Here is a 16,254-nt window from a genome sequence, read left to right as displayed (position 1 = left end):
TATACTCACAATCATGAAAAATCTTAACCCAAAATTCTTTTTACTTTATGCTAGACAAAAATAACAAAATCTGACATGTTTTTGGAGATTTCAAAATGACTACGATCTGCACTTTTGTCATTTTTGTGTAGCTTAAAATATAACGTATTTAAAATTTATATTTTACACGTTCGTAGGATACACTATTGTCTATGTGTAGATTTTTTCATAATTATTTGAAACTTAAAAATATAATTTTTAATTTATTTAAAAAACGAGATCATTGGTAGTCGCGTTCAAAAACGATTGGAACGGACTCCAATGCCTTTGGCGTTCGGCCCATGGAGATGGAGCCCAGACCCGTTTACGCTCTAGCCTGGATCGTTAAGGCCACAAAGGGCCGACCGAACAATTAATTAATCTAGAAAGACAAAAAAAAAGGTTTAGTAGGGGGAGAAACCACTCCAGGACGGACGCGCGTCGTCGGGGATCGCCGGAGCTAGGGTTCCGTCCGTCTCCGTACGATGGCGGTCGCCCTCCCGCCGGCCTTCCTCCCGCACGGCCTCCCCCGGCCGGACGCTACCTCCGCTGGAGAGATGGGGCTGCGCCTGCGGCAGGTGCGCCAGCTCCGCCGGGCGCCTCTCCACGAGCTCGTCCCCCGCCTCGCCGACCTCCGCGCCGACGAGGCCGGCCCCGTGCGCAAGATCGTTGCCGAGTGAGTGCTCCTGCTCCTGCTCTTGTTTGGTTCGCCGGTTGGACCTTGCCCATTTGGTGGTTAAGTCGCTCGATTGCTGCGCTTCAGTGTCTGTTCCACTAATCAGTTTCGTCTGTCACTTAACCTTCGTGCCAATTCGCTCTGCAATTTGAGCTCGTACCAAATATGAAAACAAAAAAAAATAGCTTAGAGGATTTGACACCGTAGACGATGACTCGGTCTGGGCGATGTACACAAATGCTATGTTTTTGTGTGTTGACATGGAAGCTAGTAGTTGCAACACCAGCTACTCTAGAAGTGCTGTAGATGATCACTAGTGCTAGTCTCACATGGCTTGTTATGTACATGAGTGAGCACTCTCTGAAGGTCAGCAAAATCAAATATACGACACCCTTCTATGGGCAATGGAAATTCCTTCTGTTATGATATTATTATGTGATATGTTGCAGCACATGATGACATTGGCTAGTATTTTGACTCCATTTGCGTTTCACCGGCCCCTGACACAGGATGATTGGCGAGGTCGGGTCAAAGCACACGGCGTATATACCCGACGTGATGCCCTCCCTGCTGGATCTTCTGAATGACGAAACACCTGCAGTTGCGAGGCAGGCTGTTAAAACAGGAACAGACTTGTTTGCCAAAGTACTACAACAGCTAGTTATCCAGGTAATAATGCTGATAGTAGCACCTCTTTGAGTTGCCTGTGTGTATGTAGACGTTGGCTCATGTTGCGATCTGCTGGTTCTGAATCCAGGGTTTGTTCGCGAGCGGCGGGATTGATGATTCGCTCAAAGTGTCATGGGAATGGATGCTCAAGCTTAAATCGGCGGTGTCGCTCATGGCATTTCAGGTAAGCTAATGTCCTTGTTTTGCAACCACTGAACTGCATCCCCCCAGCTTACAGTTTCTTACATCTGGGGTATCTCCATGTCAGCCTACTAGCAATGAAGGAGTCCGGTTGCTGGCTGTTAAGTTTGTTCAGAAAACAGTTCTCATGCACACCCCAGATCCTGATATCGCATCAGATCCACCAAACCAAGCTACAGAAGGTAGAACATATGTTGTGCTTTATACAAAATTAACTGCTTTTTCGTTTGATTTATGGCATGATCATCTGTTATTCCTTCATAGATATGGGATTCAATATAGCGTGGTTAAGGGGAGGTCATCCTTTACTCAATGTTGGTGATCTAGCCATGGAAGCCAGCCAGAGCCTTGGACTGTTGCTAGAACAACTTAAGTCTCCTAAAATAAGATCACTCAGCACTTCGATGATCATTGTCTTTGTTAGCAGGTTAGCCTCGTCCGTTTTCATTTCATTATATTTTTCCTGTGTACGGCAGTTTGTATCATCTTTGGAACACATGTCACCTTCTAACATAAACTTCCCCCAGCCTCTCAGCTATTGCTCAAAGAAGGCCTTCCTTTTATGGGCGCATACTTCCAGTTTTACTTTCTTTGGACCCAGCAAATACCATTATTAAAACGCAAGTTCCAGGCGCATTCCATGCTTTGAAGAGTGCCATTGATGCATGCCTGAAATGTACACATTCAAGTGCTGAGCCGGTATTTCTTTTAGCCTTTTGCGGCTTTGTCAAGGAACTCAACTTGATATTTTTTTTTTCTTAGTGTTTAATCTGACATGGGTCAATGCGCTTATGTTTTCAGTCTCTGCTCCAGGTGTATTCTTACTAATTTGAGGTTATCATTTTGCAGTGGCGGGCTCGCTTGTTAGAAGCTCAAAATATTATAAACCAGGGGGATTCAGTAGATCATACTGCGAACGATTCGACAGAACATACCGCAAATGCTGCTAGGAGTATTGGGGACACTTCAAACAGGGCTGAATCATTGCCTCTCACAGTATGTACCTCCATATCCAAGTTTCATCTCTCTTCTGCACCCTTTTTTTTAAGAACAACAATTGAAGAAACGGAGTGAAAGTAGGAAAATTTCCAACCTTCCTAACTGTTCTTTCTCCAAGTAGTAGTCCAATCTAAAGTGTTTTGAAACAAATATATTTCCTTGACAGGAGACGAGCACTGACAACAGTAACAAACGAAATCTGGGTGATGACATGAATAATATTCTAGAAGATGATGGTCATTCTAGTAAAAGAGCCAGACAGTCACATGATGCTCAAGAACATAGTGAGGAGACAAATAAGAGAAATATGGAGGCAGCCTCTGTTGGTTCATCATCTAATCAGCATGTCCCTGCAAGAACTGGGAACTCTGAAGCTGTATATCAATTAATTAGTATGTTTGCTCCATTAGCTGCGCAAGGCGACAGAGCTGCTGTATCACTACAAATCCTGTCATCTAGTATCGCTGCTGACTTATTAGCGGAGGTGGTAATGGTTAACATGCAACACTTGCCAGTTTCTCATCCTGTAGATCAACAACAACCTCCTTCAAGTAGCCAGTCCTCTATTGCTCCAGGTCGCTTTCCTCTGTTAGAGTCCCTATGGAAGGTAGTTTCTCTAGTTATCCCTGCTTATTTTGTTATATTTCTTTTTTCTTTGTGTGTATTGAATATTCTATTCCAGACAATAGGTGAAACTGATAAAGATGAAGTGCCTCCACCTGAGGAATCTGCTCCAGTGACATCTGCTGCTGGTGACACCACACCAGTTCTTGTCAGTTCTCCTGTTCTTACCACATTAAAAACGCCGAAGGAAGAGAACAGTAACAGTTCAGCAGTTCCATTTAACAGTTCAGCTGTTTCATTAGATATAGAAACAGTAGATGTTAAAGTACCCGGTGCAGATGCCGCTGAGTTATCGATTGAGGTTCAGGAATCATCAGAAACTTCCCATGCTTCTACAGAACCTCAGGGAACCCAAGAACATTCTGGCAGTTTTATGAGTTCATTGCCTGCTGACAATTCTTCAGTTGGTGTCAGTTTGGCTCAATCTTCCGAAACTCGCAGTCCAAGTTCTTCTACTATTGAAGGAAGCCAGTCACAATTTTCATCTATGAATGCCCTTACTTCACAGCATGTTCTTCCAAAGTTGGTTGTGACTAATGTCGATCTAACTGATGAGGCTAAAGATCTCCTTCAAAAAGAAGCGTTTCTGCGCATTCTTGCGAGAGATAAGCAGGAAGAATCTGGTGGTTCAAAAGCTCGGCTTCCATTGCTTTCTCACTTGGGTGTTGAGGTATTGATCACCATCCCCCCTGTCAAGTATCATTCTTTGGCTTGAACTTTGGTTAACGGTTCTTTGTATGGAGCATTTTTTTTTTTGGCTATGTAGATACCCAAACTCAGGTTCCCTCAGAAACAGTAAATTGTTAGTTATGCTCTAGTTTCTCTTATACTGTATTATTGGATATGTTACTTGCTGGTGCAGTTTCCTTTGGAGTTGGACCCTTGGGCGCTTCTCCAGAAGCATGTGCTATCTGATTATGTAAATAATGAGGTAAGATGTGTCAACATCATATAAATGGTTTTCTGTAAGAGTTCTCTTAGGAACTAGGACTGAACTGGATGGTTAGCGATTTAACCTGAAAAAACTCGGACGGTATCAGGTTCAACCACCATCCAGCCAAGTTTAATATTGCTACGCATTTACATAGAATGTGTGTCCTAGGAGCAACCACTTTGATTTCTGATTTTCAAAAGGGCTGGTTTCTGGAAATTTAAACTCAATTTCCTCTACAATTCTCCTATCCGTCCTTTGCTTAGGAAAAAGCCGAACCACTCGCAGATGGTGCCCTCCCCCCGCACCCAAAAACTGACCCACGTCCTTTGGCCAGATATTATTCAAATAAACCCGATATCTATGAATCCATCATCCCAATCTGAACTGAACGGTCAAGATGCCCTGTCTGACCTCCGAGGATTGGACATAACAAACACCAGGGGAATTATAATAGAGGAAAAGCAAACCCCCAGAACAATGACTGCCAAAAGAAAACAAAATAAATATATTTGTCACCATCACTTGCGATAGCTTTTTTTATTTTTGGTATTCATACTATGTCTATGATCTGTTGTCCAAACCAGCGACCCGGTGGTTGAATAAGTGAAGTAGTGAATGAGCATGTCACCATTCTTGTTCATCTATGTATTGTTGACCTATTATGCGTGTGTTATGTGATTTCATGTAGCAAGGTTACGTAGACTGGTAGAGATGATTACTATATCTTTATATGAATATGTTTCCACAGTGTATGTTTGGTGCAACTTTGTGGTTACTAATGTGGTTTCACTCACTATGCTTCCTCCAATGATATCTAACTCATCTTTGCTTGAGCAGGGACACGAGTTGACACTGTGCGTTCTGAACAGGTTGTATCGTGAGGCAGAACAGGATGTGGACTTTCTTTCATCTAGAACCGCAACATCAGTTTATGAATCATTTGTTCTGACAATAGTATGTCTCCTTAAAACTTTGGTATCAAAGCTACCTTTTCTTTATAACATGGCTAAACCAATTCTCTTTCTGCCTAGGCCGAAAATCTCCGTGATATGTTTCCGGCTTCAGACAAATCACTTGGCAAATTGCTCTGTGAGATACCATACTTACCAGAAGGTGTATTAAAGCTGCTAGAGGATCTATGCTCTCCTGGAAATAATGAGAAGCAGGACAAGGATCTTCAGAGTGGTGATAGGGTAACTCAAGGTCTAAGTGCTGTCTGGAACCTGATCATGTTAAGACCTTCAAACCGGGACAGATGTCTGGAGATTGCTTTGCAGGTGCTTTAGGGACACCATGATATGTCATTGATCTATGTTTCAGCATATACGATATGCTTGCTTAACTATATAGTTACACTGTATAATCTGTCTGTTTGGTCGCGAACTGACAATGGCATGTCTGGGACATCTGTCAGTTGTAGTGTGAGAGTTATCTATTTTGACTTTTGATCCGGTGGTAGAGCGCAAAAGAGAGCAAAAATGCCATGAGTTTTAGTTTTAATGTTTTCACATGTATGAATAGAATTGTGAAGCACTAAATCAGTCTTACCTGTTTTTCTTAGCATGGTTGAACACTTAAAATATGAGTAGTGGTTGATCAGTTATATTTCCCTTTCACTTACATGAGCTTTAGATTATATTCTGAACATGTAATGACAGTTGATAAAACTTCAACATTGGTCATCGTTTGTGCTTTGATTTTATGATCTAGTACAACTTTTCTGCCTGAGGTTATTCCCTGTTTTTTTATTGTCACTAAGTAGCATGTTTATTACAGAGTTCAATCAATCGTCTAGATGAGGTCCGCATGAAGGCAATACGTTTGGTAATCCCTTAATCGTTACTGCTTGTAAGAAAGGTGCACTTATGTGATTTTGTTCACTTCAGTTTTTTATTTCGTAATATACAGGTAGCAAATAAGTTATTTCCCGTGGCAAGCATTTCCAAAAGGATTGAAGAGTTTGCAAATGAAAAACTTAATTCAGTCCTGGAAGTGATTCCAGTGGCTGAATCTGCATCAGCTTCTGAAATGGTTACGCCCGAAGCTCACCAGGTATGGTTCATGCTCTAATTTCTTTCACACGCGCCTCTGCTGCTATTTGAAATAACCGTGGCTTTAGATGATTCTTAAATAGTATTGCCTTGTATTTCATTTTAAATTCAGCAAATAATCTCAAGAAAAACTGTGGAAAACAGAGAAATAATTATAAACCAATTCACTGCTGTAAATGAAAAGAACTGCAAGTATTTTTAGTAGGATATGCTGGTGTCTTAATTGCATATTGGCTTGGAACGTACTCTTAGCATCGAAACTTTCATCTTTTCCATTCCTTTCAAATCCAAGTATGGTCTACCTTTTCTGATTTGGTGGACTTCGTGTTTTTTGAAGGATGGTGGTTTAGAAAATTTGTCCTCGGTGGCAGATGCTCAAACTTTGATGTCACTCTATTTTGCTTTGTGCACCAAGGTAAGTGGTTATTGCTCCGCAACCCTTCGTATGGTTTTCTGAATTATACTAAGTACTAACAGCATGCGGATTGCATCTTACTGCCAGAAACATTCCCTTCTCCAGCGTGTATTTACAATATACGGCAGTCTACCACAGGCTGCCAAACAGGTCTTGCATCCAACATTTCCTGCCATGCCAATAGATCAGATATTATGTTTGTTCTTATTCAATTGATCATGGCTCTTTTGTAACATAATACGTTTTCCAGGCAGTTCACAAACAAGTACCCATTCTGATCCGCACGATACGATCCTCTGCTGACCTTCTTGGGATCATCTCAGATGCGCCAGCTGACAGTCGGGAGCTCCTCATGCAGGTGCAACTTCAGCTTTTCTTTGAATGGTCAAAGTTCTTCTTTCACGTGTATCTGAAAGAGCGCTTGAAAATATATCTTGATCAGTGAATTTCTTTCATTTGAATTCATTTGTATAATCCAAAGATATTACATTGCCATGCAGGTTGTACAGACTCTCACTGATGGAGTAGTGCCATCTCAAGATATGATTTCCTCCGTGAAGAACCTCTATTCAAAAACGAAGGTTCTCCATTTCTCTGTACCTGAGCTAAACTTCAAGTTCTTCCTGACATTTATTATTTATATTATCAGATTGTATCCTGCCTGAATAATCTAATTTACAAACTATTGACTTCATTTTGCAGGATGTCGAGTTTCTCTTTCCAGTCATGGCTCATCTGCCAAAAGATGAGGTTTTCTCTCCTGCACTCTTAGAATTTTTAAGATACAAAATAACTGGCAGTACGCATCAAATTACTGTATTTCATGTTGCTCTAGAATTTATACGGTGGTTATACTTAATGAGCAGCTGGCTTGATTAGTCTGCGCATGGTAGCTGAACTGCTCACATTATATTCAATTTAAATTGAGCTCAGCCTGGGTATTGGATTTTTGTGAACCAGCGGTTATGAACTTTGACAGTAACTGACATGTGGAGCAAAAAGTTAAGCATTGTAGTCCAGATACCACATATATTCTGTAGGCATTGCTGCTGATGTATCATTTGTATTCTGTATTTCATCTCACGTTAGTTATTCTTCATTGTGCTTTTTCTCAGGTTATGTCCGTGTTTCCCAATATTGTTAACCTTCCTCTGGATAAGTTTCAAGTTGCCCTTTCTCGAATCCTGCAGGTTAGATTTTCTCTTCTATGAATATGTGCAGGCTATCTTTTCTTCCTTGGATATGATTTGAAACAATTATGTTGGCTCATTAATTGTGATTTGAAATGAACTAGTATTGGTTCATATCTGGGCTGGTATGTTTGTTGCATACGTCATCTAAAACTTCAAACCGTCTAGGTTTTCTTATGAAAGACTTATTTCTGGCTCACTCTTGGACTTTTAATTCTCGAGTAACTTAGTTATGTTTCACTTTTCATTTTAATCAAAGATATATTTCCTAGCATGTGCATGCACAATAACTTTCCACCTATTGCAGGGATCACCACAACATGGCCCTTCTCTTGATCCATCAGAAATTTTGATTGCGATTCATGTAATAGATCCCGAAAAAGAAGGGATACCGCTGAAAAAGGTCTGTTAGTTTTCCATTTGTTACACTGCACATCACTTGGCGAGTTAATTCAATGCACTGATGGGGTGATAATTTATATTAACTTACTGTAGGTCATAGATGCATGTGCTGCTTGCTTCGAGCAAAGGACAATATTCACTCAGCAAGTTTTGGCAAAAGCACTAAATCAATTGGTATCTATTTCTGAATAGTATCACGTTATAAATTGTATCTGTCATATGATATGATGATCTGTTGGCTTTTTGCTCAAACTCTTTGTTTTCCCACAGGTTGAACAGATTCCCCTTCCTTTGTTGTTCATGCGAACTGTTATGCAAGCGATAGGTGCATTTCCTGCATTGGTAAGCTATTTCTGTAACTCTATTGGGTGGCTATGGCTCATGAAACTCATGCTGTGACCTAGTTTGCGAGAGACTTCCTAGCATGAAATGTAGATATCTGCGTGTTAGTCTTACTTTGTTAGATATTTGCTGGTACGACAAGGATGACATGCTGTTAATTCAATTGACACGCATGGTTCATGCTGTTATAGAATCTAGGCAGTTCATGCTGTGTAGGGAACTTGCCCTTCCTCTCACTTTTTCTGCATGCACCTGATTATAGTGGAATGCATTTCTTGCCTCTCAGTCCCAGTTTTGCTGCATGCACCTGATTTATTGGAACCGTACATCCATGATATTTTTTGAGCTACATGGCAATTTAACATCAGTTGTTCAACTTACGGCATCTCGCTCTTAATTTTTGGTGCATGACTGTATGTATGTACAGAGGCACCTGATTCTACTGTGAAACACACGGCAATGATTTGTTTCGCTTACATACTTCATAAGTGAGTAATAATTGGTACTGATTTTATGACCTGTTGGATTAGCACTATGTATTATCCCTTCGTCTCTCCCGAGGAGAATGGGGAGTTAAGACCATCATTGCTAATGTGCTAATATGAATCTTATTCATTTTTGGTCAAATTGAACATTAGTATTAATGAATGGTTATCATGATGAATTCAACTGTTCTCAGCTTTGTTTATTTGTTGATATTATAAGCTGATGGTGAGATTTTCTTCCAGGTGGATTTTGTGATGGAGATCATGTCACGCCTTGTTAGCAAGCAGGTTCTTAACTTTTATATTGAACAGGAATTCAGTTACAGTGCCTTTTCATTTTTCTGAAACTTCAATCATCATGTTGTGATGGCAGATATGGAAATATCCAAAGTTATGGGTAGGATTCCTGAAGTGTGCTATCCTGACGAAACCTCAGTCATATGGTGTGTTACTGCAGGTTCGGTCACTCCTCTCTCGTGGAATTTCTGTGTTCTTTCCAGTGCAAAAAATATCTCTTTGTAGTTCTTTTTAGTGAACGAGAGGAGCTTTGGCTTATATTACTTAGACGGAAAAAAGAAAGCATGTATAGGTTGTCACCTGATAGTTCTTACAACTTGCCACCTTATATTGTTTTTTACATCATAAGCTTATATTTAGTGCCACAGCCAACTATTTTGGATCTAATAGTTCTAGAAACAGAAAAGGTAACATGGCAATAGTTGAAGGCTTTGGCTGCGGGTCCATCTTTTATTTTATCATTCCCATGCCAAATTCCATATTTATTCCGATTCAAAAAAAAATCCATCATGTATCAAGATTTCCCATAACATGGCACTCATCTTGTCAGTTACCAGCTCCACAACTTGAAAATGCCTTGAATAAGAATCCTGTACTCAAGGCGCCCTTGGTCGAGCACGCCAGCCAGCCAAACGTGCGATCCACTCTTCCGAGGTTTGTTGCTTCGTTCTTTGCAGCTCTAACCATTTCAACTGCGTGGGGCTGGATCTGACCAGAGCTTGTGCCTTCTTGTGCAGGTCTAGCTTGGTGGTTTTGGGTCTTGCTGAAGACCAGCAGCAACCTGCACCTGAGGCACAGAGCAGCCAGGCACAGAGCAGCCAGGCACAAAGCAGCCAAAACCAGGCGGCCGAAACCAGCAGCTCTGCTGCAGATACTACGACGGAAGTAACTCAGGAATCATCTGCTGCAAGTTAAACATCTCCCCGGTACCCGTGTTCACCTGCTGGAGAAGATGGCATGTCAGAGCGAATTTGTCGAAGCATGACTTGGTTGCTGCACGATTTTGGGCAGCCCGATGTACAAAACATTTACCTTAAATTAAAAATTATATAGTGATAGGAGAGAGTTGTTGGTCAGCCAGCCCTGTTATGTATTTGTATTTTTGTAGCATATATTTCCGAGCACTAGACTGGTGGCTTTGTATGAATTTGGACAAAGTAAACATGTGTGATGGATGGTGGTCAGGCTGCTGCCTTTATTATGACTCGTGACCAAGGATCCTTCTTACTAGGCAGAATTTAACAGCTTTATAATCCTGTGTGTTACAGTGTCGTGTTTGCTTGAATAACTTAATATCAAGCTCAGAAACGGTCTGTTTAGTCGATTTTCATGTCAATGCTGCGTTGGATAGCGTGTGCTCCAGAAATATGATCATCTCTTAACGGGTCACTGTAAAACGAGATGAAATGTACTTGGACATGAAACAAAGATTTGAGAACTCAAGCCACCACCATACAAAGTTCCAAACCTAGCCAAAATGGGAGCAAGCGAGAGAATCGTGCTACGAGTTTTGGGCCAAGAAGGCTCTATTGCAAAACCCTGGGCTTAGCAGGCCTCGGTCGACACACGGGCCGGCAGCGCGAGAAAGAAGGCCCGTTAGCGCTAAGCGAAGCTGGGCAGCGCGTGTGGAACCGACGTATTATAGAGCTGAAACGTTTAGTCCCACCTCGGCTAGCTAGACGAGCGCGACGGGGCGAGGGCAGTATAAGAAGGGACGGGGTGCGCACGAAAGAAAGCATCTTTGCGCTTGGGGCAATGACGCAGCTAGTGAGGTTATACCGAGGCGCGTCAATTGCTGGTTGAAAACTATTTCCAAACCCCCTCTTTGGCCCTCCGGGGCCACTGAGAATTTCTGGAAGGGCCTCCCTCTCCTTCGGGCGAGGGGAAAGCCCTACAATTCAAATTATTCAAAGTTTTTGTCAGCATAAGAATTTACTTTTTTGAATTTTTATGATTATTATTGAACTGTAATAAGATTTGCAGGCCTTCTTGGATTAGCTCTGCCTTGTCAGATCTGCATTCTCTGTCCAAAGCACATCATCAGGTCAAGACATCGAAAATTCAAATCTTGGACGGTTTTCACTTTCCTTTTGAACCCGGCCTACCTTTGTTTCCCAATTCCACCGCCACCAGCCCTTTGAATCCGGCCAACCTTCGTTTCCCAATTCCACCGCCACCAACCTTCTGAACCCGGCCTACCCTTGTTTCCCAATTTCACCGCAACCTGGATGCCCCCTGAAGCTGTTCATGGGGAGGTTAGTCTTTCATAGGATCGAACACTAATATTGCAAGGAACGAAGATTTCAGAAAATTTCAATTTGCCACCAAAACAGGCTACCTTCAGAGGGGTTGACGTGCTGTTAACGGGTGATGGTGAAAACAATCACCTTTTATTATTTGTTCACAACACATGAACAGAGTCTCATGAATCGTTGTGCCTATGCACAAACACACACAACTGACATACACACGCACCAACAGCACATCGCATATTCACACAGACGGCACCACCGGCACACATTCACATATGTACAGAATGAACAAAGAATGCACAAACACCAACAGGCCGCCGCGCCGTCTCCTCTCAGTTTTCTCAGATCAAACGGACTCGAACTCGAAGCGCATGAGGAGCTTGACGTTGGGGTACTTGTTCCCCTTGCGGTCGCAGAGCGCCACGGCGCGGATCCCAGGCTGCAGCTCCGACACCGGCAGCACGGTCTGCCCCGCGAAGTCGTCCTTCTCCGACATGTCGTACTCGTGCACCTCCACGCGGAGCAGCGCGAGCTCCGGGACCGTCAGCTCGAAGGAGAACTCCTCCCCCCACACCGGCACCCAGTTGTCCTCGATCGCCTTTGTCTTCTTCATTATAGAGTCCGCTGGAACACCGGCTATCCCAACCTGCCGATACAAATTTAATGCTTCAGAAGAGTGGTGCTATGGCATAAATTTTGGTTATTCCAGTTTTATTAGTTCTGCAATGATGTTGCCTGTACACATTTGTTCCGAGAACAATGACAATATTCTCCTTTTGTTTTACATACCCGTGCATAAAAATCTGGGGGAGAGTATTGATCAAAGTGCGTCTGCTTGAAGTCCATCCGCCAACCATCTCCCATGTACACTTTTACCTGAAAAGCAGCAGCTCATCTATCTCTGATTTCCATTTGGCACAGACCAAACTCAATAAAGGCAAGAGATACGCACCTTCAAAATTTTCTTAACGGGTTGAGTTTTCTTTGGATCAAAGACTTCTGGTTCAGTCTGCATCAAGAAATCTGGTTTCTTCACGTAGCCACAGGCACCGTTGGCTTTATAAAATCCATGCATTAACCAAAGTGCTCTTCCATATCCCTGCAAGGAAACATCATGCAGTTGTGGCATGTCAGTAGGAAAGGGACAGCATATTATATGACCAACTAACATCAAATCTAAATGAGTAACTCCAGTTGCCCAAATTTAGGCAACTGTATGCCCAAACTGATGCAAACACGTAGGTGACTTATAACTATCTACCATATCTAAAGCATAGACATATTAAATTATACACATATATTGAGCCTATCTAGTTCACGGTAATGTACATTATTCAGCTCCTTGCTTTCTCTAGCCCGGATACTGCTGAAAAATGTGTTGATCATCAGCCTTTGCTACGTGGGTTATCTCGATGCAACATAAGATACACATTACATCCGCCTTGAGTAGAGCTAAGGCTTATTCACGCTCACCTAGTATAATCATATATATATGTGTGTTTCTGCCATTTGATATGAAATGTGATTTAAGTTGCTAAACTGAATCCCAAATTAGAATTACTTGGATATTCAGAGCATACAGCAAAGCCATTGCAATTGGATGGATTACTCAGAAACAGAGCCACACCTGCATATTGAAGGCCACCATCTGAGCACCATGCACCCAGCCAATAAACGGATTATAGTTGGATGAAGTAATCCGAGTGCCCTTTGGGTATATCCTCAGTAGGTTTCTCTGTGTAAACCTTTTTGGAAATAAACATTGAACAATGAAAACTGATCGGTAAGAATAAGCAAAAGTAAGATCTATAATTGTTCAAGATAGAAAGGAAGGACTGTTAATAATGAGAGTTACTTCATTAGAGATGTATACCTCACTATTTCGGTACCATGATTAACTACAGCTTTTGCAAGTTCTTGCTCGCTCAAACTGAGCCGCCTAACTTTGTTTGGGTCGCACTTCAAGGCATCAGACGTAGTACCACCCTTTGGCTTTCCTGCTCTTATAGTAATAAGGTGCTTATACTGTGGAGCTAGATGCTGCTGAATTTGCTGTTCGTCCTCCTCCTCATCGTCATCATCTTCGTCATCATCTTCCTGCTGATGGAGTGAATGCAATTGAACAAGTAAAATCTTGATGAAGGCGAAAAAAAGAGAGCAGAGAATGTTGAAGTTCAAAGCAGTACTTTAGCAAACTGGATTTCAGTCTTAAAATCAGGGACTTCTTTTCCCCAAGCCGCATCGTCGTCAGTTCCTCCTTTGCCGGGATTCGCTTCTGCGTTACCGTCTTTGATGGTACCACCAGCCTTGGCTTCAAGGTACTCCTTTGGGGGCTTTGTCGACAGGAGGACACGGCCCTTGAGTTCTTCCGGTGAAGGGAGTTCTTTGGGATGTTCTTCTTGAGGGTAATACAGTATGTTGCCAAATACTTCAAGGACCATCTACAAAATATTCAGCAGCGCTGGTTAGAGAAGTGCAAATCTCCTGGATGGAAATATAAGAATTTAAGAAATCAAAATTCAGAAGCGCCAGTTAGAGAAGTGCAGACGTCATAGATGGAAATACGAGAAATTCAGAAAGCAAAATACAGCTACCTTGGCAACTTTGTCCTGCAGTTCAGGTGGAAGGTGGTCTTCGAGCGTTATGATAACAGGGTAAGGCGACGCGACGAAAGCATACTCTTTGATGGACCTCAAGCACTTGAGGAGTGAAACTGGGGTGGTCAATGTCCTGTTCAGAATTTATGAGACAGCACACGGTGTAAGCTAGAATTTGAGGCACATTATCATTCTTACTCCCACTGTTTCAAAATATTAGACGCATTTTTTTTTCCAAAAATGACTGAATCCACACACTGAAAGCCATAGCATTTGAGATTTGCTTGTACCGTCAAATTAATGTCTCGAGATAGATTCAAAGCCAGAGCCAGGGCCTGGATGCATATGAAGAAATAGCAACCTAGTACCAGCCATGGCTGCATACTATTAACATGTAGTAACTGAAATATTCCCCAGGCTCCTATTTTTCGATAGGGGGGACGGAGCCCCAACCTCTGCATCAAAGCAATGCATACGGACTTTTTTAAAATTTTATTCAATCCTCAGGCTCCTCTATATGATGGCTAGAATTTGTTTCCATTCAGCAACGGAGCATTCTATATCCTTCTAGTTGTAGGTACAAACAAGATGGAGATTTGGCTGGATGTTTTCCTCAATTGTACCGGAGAGAAATATTCCAAGTGAGTGGGTTGTTGCATGGATATAGTAAGGAAATGGGGAGAGAGAGGGCACAAGTAGTAGCAACCTGCCATGGAGGATGTTGATGTCGTCCTCGGCGGAGTTGGGCCACATGTCGAGCTCGATGACCCTGACGCCCCTCTGCAGCGCCTTGATGATGGGCACGTCGCTGCAGTCGCTGCTGAGCTGGTTGCCGGTGAGGTAGGAGTTGTGGCCCGTGTAGACGTAGTAGTGGGAGAGCGGCGCGGCCATGTCGTGGTGGACCTGCGGGCGGCGGAGCGGCGGGTTGAGGTCGTCGGAGAAGAGGAAGCGGTGGAAGTCGTCGATGCCCAGGAGCGGGCGCCCCACGCGCGGGACCCGCACGCGCTGGGCCTGGCGGATCTGGTCGAGCAGGCGCTCGGCCTCGGCGTCGGCGTCGAGGTCCGGGTCGGTGCCGGTGGACTCGAGGTAGCGGCGCAGGCCGTCGGCGCCCATGGTGGCCGTCCCGCCGGAGTGCTGGGCGAAGAGCGAGCGCACGTCCTCCGGCGGCGGCGCGTCCGTCCAGCGGTACCGGCGCTTGAAGATGAGGCAGCACTTGTACGTGCCCATGGCTGACGGCCGGAGGTAGCTTGGCTGGGTTCTTGCTGGGTGCTCTGCTTTGGTTGGCTGGGTATACGTAGAGAGAGGAAGGAGGAGGAGAGAGAGGGAGACGTCGGGAAGACGAAGGCGAAAGGAAGAAGAATGCGGGGAGTGGGCGCGTGATCCTAACTGTCGGCACGGATATGTCACTCACAGGTTTGTTATGGCTCTTTAAACTCAACTGCATTTGGGATTATCTGTTTCTGTATTAGTATTTATCTTTGTGGAGAAAATTTATCAAAGCCACCTATTGGTTGTCGCAGCTAGATTAAAACTGAGGAAAGATTCTGACTCACTATACTTAAAAACAGAAAGCTATCATAAAAAAAAAATGCTTCACTCCCGAGAAGTGGGAGCTACCAGAATACCCTGTAGCTTCAATGGCCTTTTGCTGCTAGCAAAAATAAATAAGAAGAGATTGGATCTTCCTAGTCTCCAAGAAGGTTTGAATTCCTCAAGGCTCAGCTGAAGTTACTTACTTTTGTTCAAAATAAAAAAGTTGCTTACTTTATCACCATATAAATCCCACCTTCGCTAAAAAGACAGAACAACGGACCTAGAAACTTCTAAAAGGGTAGGAAAACGCGCCTACGATGCCAACTTTTGGATAATTTATCTAGAAAATCATGTGATACAAGGTGTCACACCGCTGACAAGCACGGGTGCCGGCCCGAGCTAGAGGGAGGGTGGATGCCTATGGACACAAGCTCAGTGGTTAGTCGCAGTGCCGCACCATGTGACCAGCGTTCCCGCCCGAAACAAATTTCAACAATTCTTGGGGCGTTTCTACCTTATTGAAAATATAGCAGGGGTTTTTCAAAGTGGAACTTTCTTTTCTCAGGCAA

The 16,254-nt window shown here is 43.1% G+C and overlaps 2 protein-coding genes and 1 non-coding gene across 3 annotated transcripts; 2 read left to right on the top strand and 1 right to left on the bottom strand.

Moving 5' to 3' along the window:
- Positions 1-488: 488 nt before the first annotated feature.
- LOC124674178 (symplekin-like) lies at positions 489-10,504 on the top strand. The gene is made up of 27 exons (XM_047210215.1): positions 489-694; positions 1,204-1,363; positions 1,452-1,547; positions 1,632-1,746; positions 1,829-1,991; positions 2,092-2,263; positions 2,414-2,560; positions 2,730-3,170; positions 3,246-3,857; positions 4,050-4,118; positions 4,959-5,075; positions 5,153-5,398; positions 5,898-5,945; positions 6,030-6,173; positions 6,510-6,587; positions 6,675-6,737; positions 6,838-6,945; positions 7,088-7,168; positions 7,290-7,337; positions 7,703-7,777; positions 8,085-8,180; positions 8,273-8,353; positions 8,450-8,521; positions 9,250-9,294; positions 9,380-9,463; positions 9,854-9,957; positions 10,041-10,504. Exons 1-27 carry the CDS (start codon positions 504-506, stop codon positions 10,216-10,218), a joined length of 3,834 nt encoding a protein of 1,277 aa, XP_047066171.1. The 5' UTR covers positions 489-503; the 3' UTR covers positions 10,219-10,504.
- A 536-nt stretch (positions 10,505-11,040) lies between these two features.
- On the top strand, positions 11,041-11,194 carry LOC124679847. Its single transcript, XR_006995276.1, has one exon. It is a non-coding gene; the product is annotated as a U4 spliceosomal RNA (small nuclear RNA).
- Positions 11,195-11,901: 707 nt separating this feature from the next.
- On the bottom strand, positions 11,902-15,504 carry LOC124673554 (phosphoinositide phospholipase C 2-like). The gene is made up of 8 exons (XM_047209609.1): positions 14,859-15,504; positions 14,150-14,285; positions 13,742-13,996; positions 13,429-13,652; positions 13,183-13,300; positions 12,508-12,654; positions 12,345-12,431; positions 11,902-12,201 (listed from the first exon to the last, which is right to left on the bottom strand). The coding sequence occupies exons 1-8, from the start codon at positions 15,377-15,379 to the stop codon at positions 11,902-11,904; spliced, it is 1,788 nt and encodes a 595-aa protein (XP_047065565.1). The 5' UTR covers positions 15,380-15,504.
- Between the last annotated feature and the right edge of the window lie 750 nt (positions 15,505-16,254).

The sequence above is a fragment of the Lolium rigidum genome, chromosome 7 (assembly GCF_022539505.1).
Source record: "Lolium rigidum isolate FL_2022 chromosome 7, APGP_CSIRO_Lrig_0.1, whole genome shotgun sequence".
Taxonomy (NCBI): domain Eukaryota; kingdom Viridiplantae; phylum Streptophyta; class Magnoliopsida; order Poales; family Poaceae; genus Lolium; species Lolium rigidum.
This window is presented reverse-complemented; position numbering and strand designations above follow the sequence as displayed.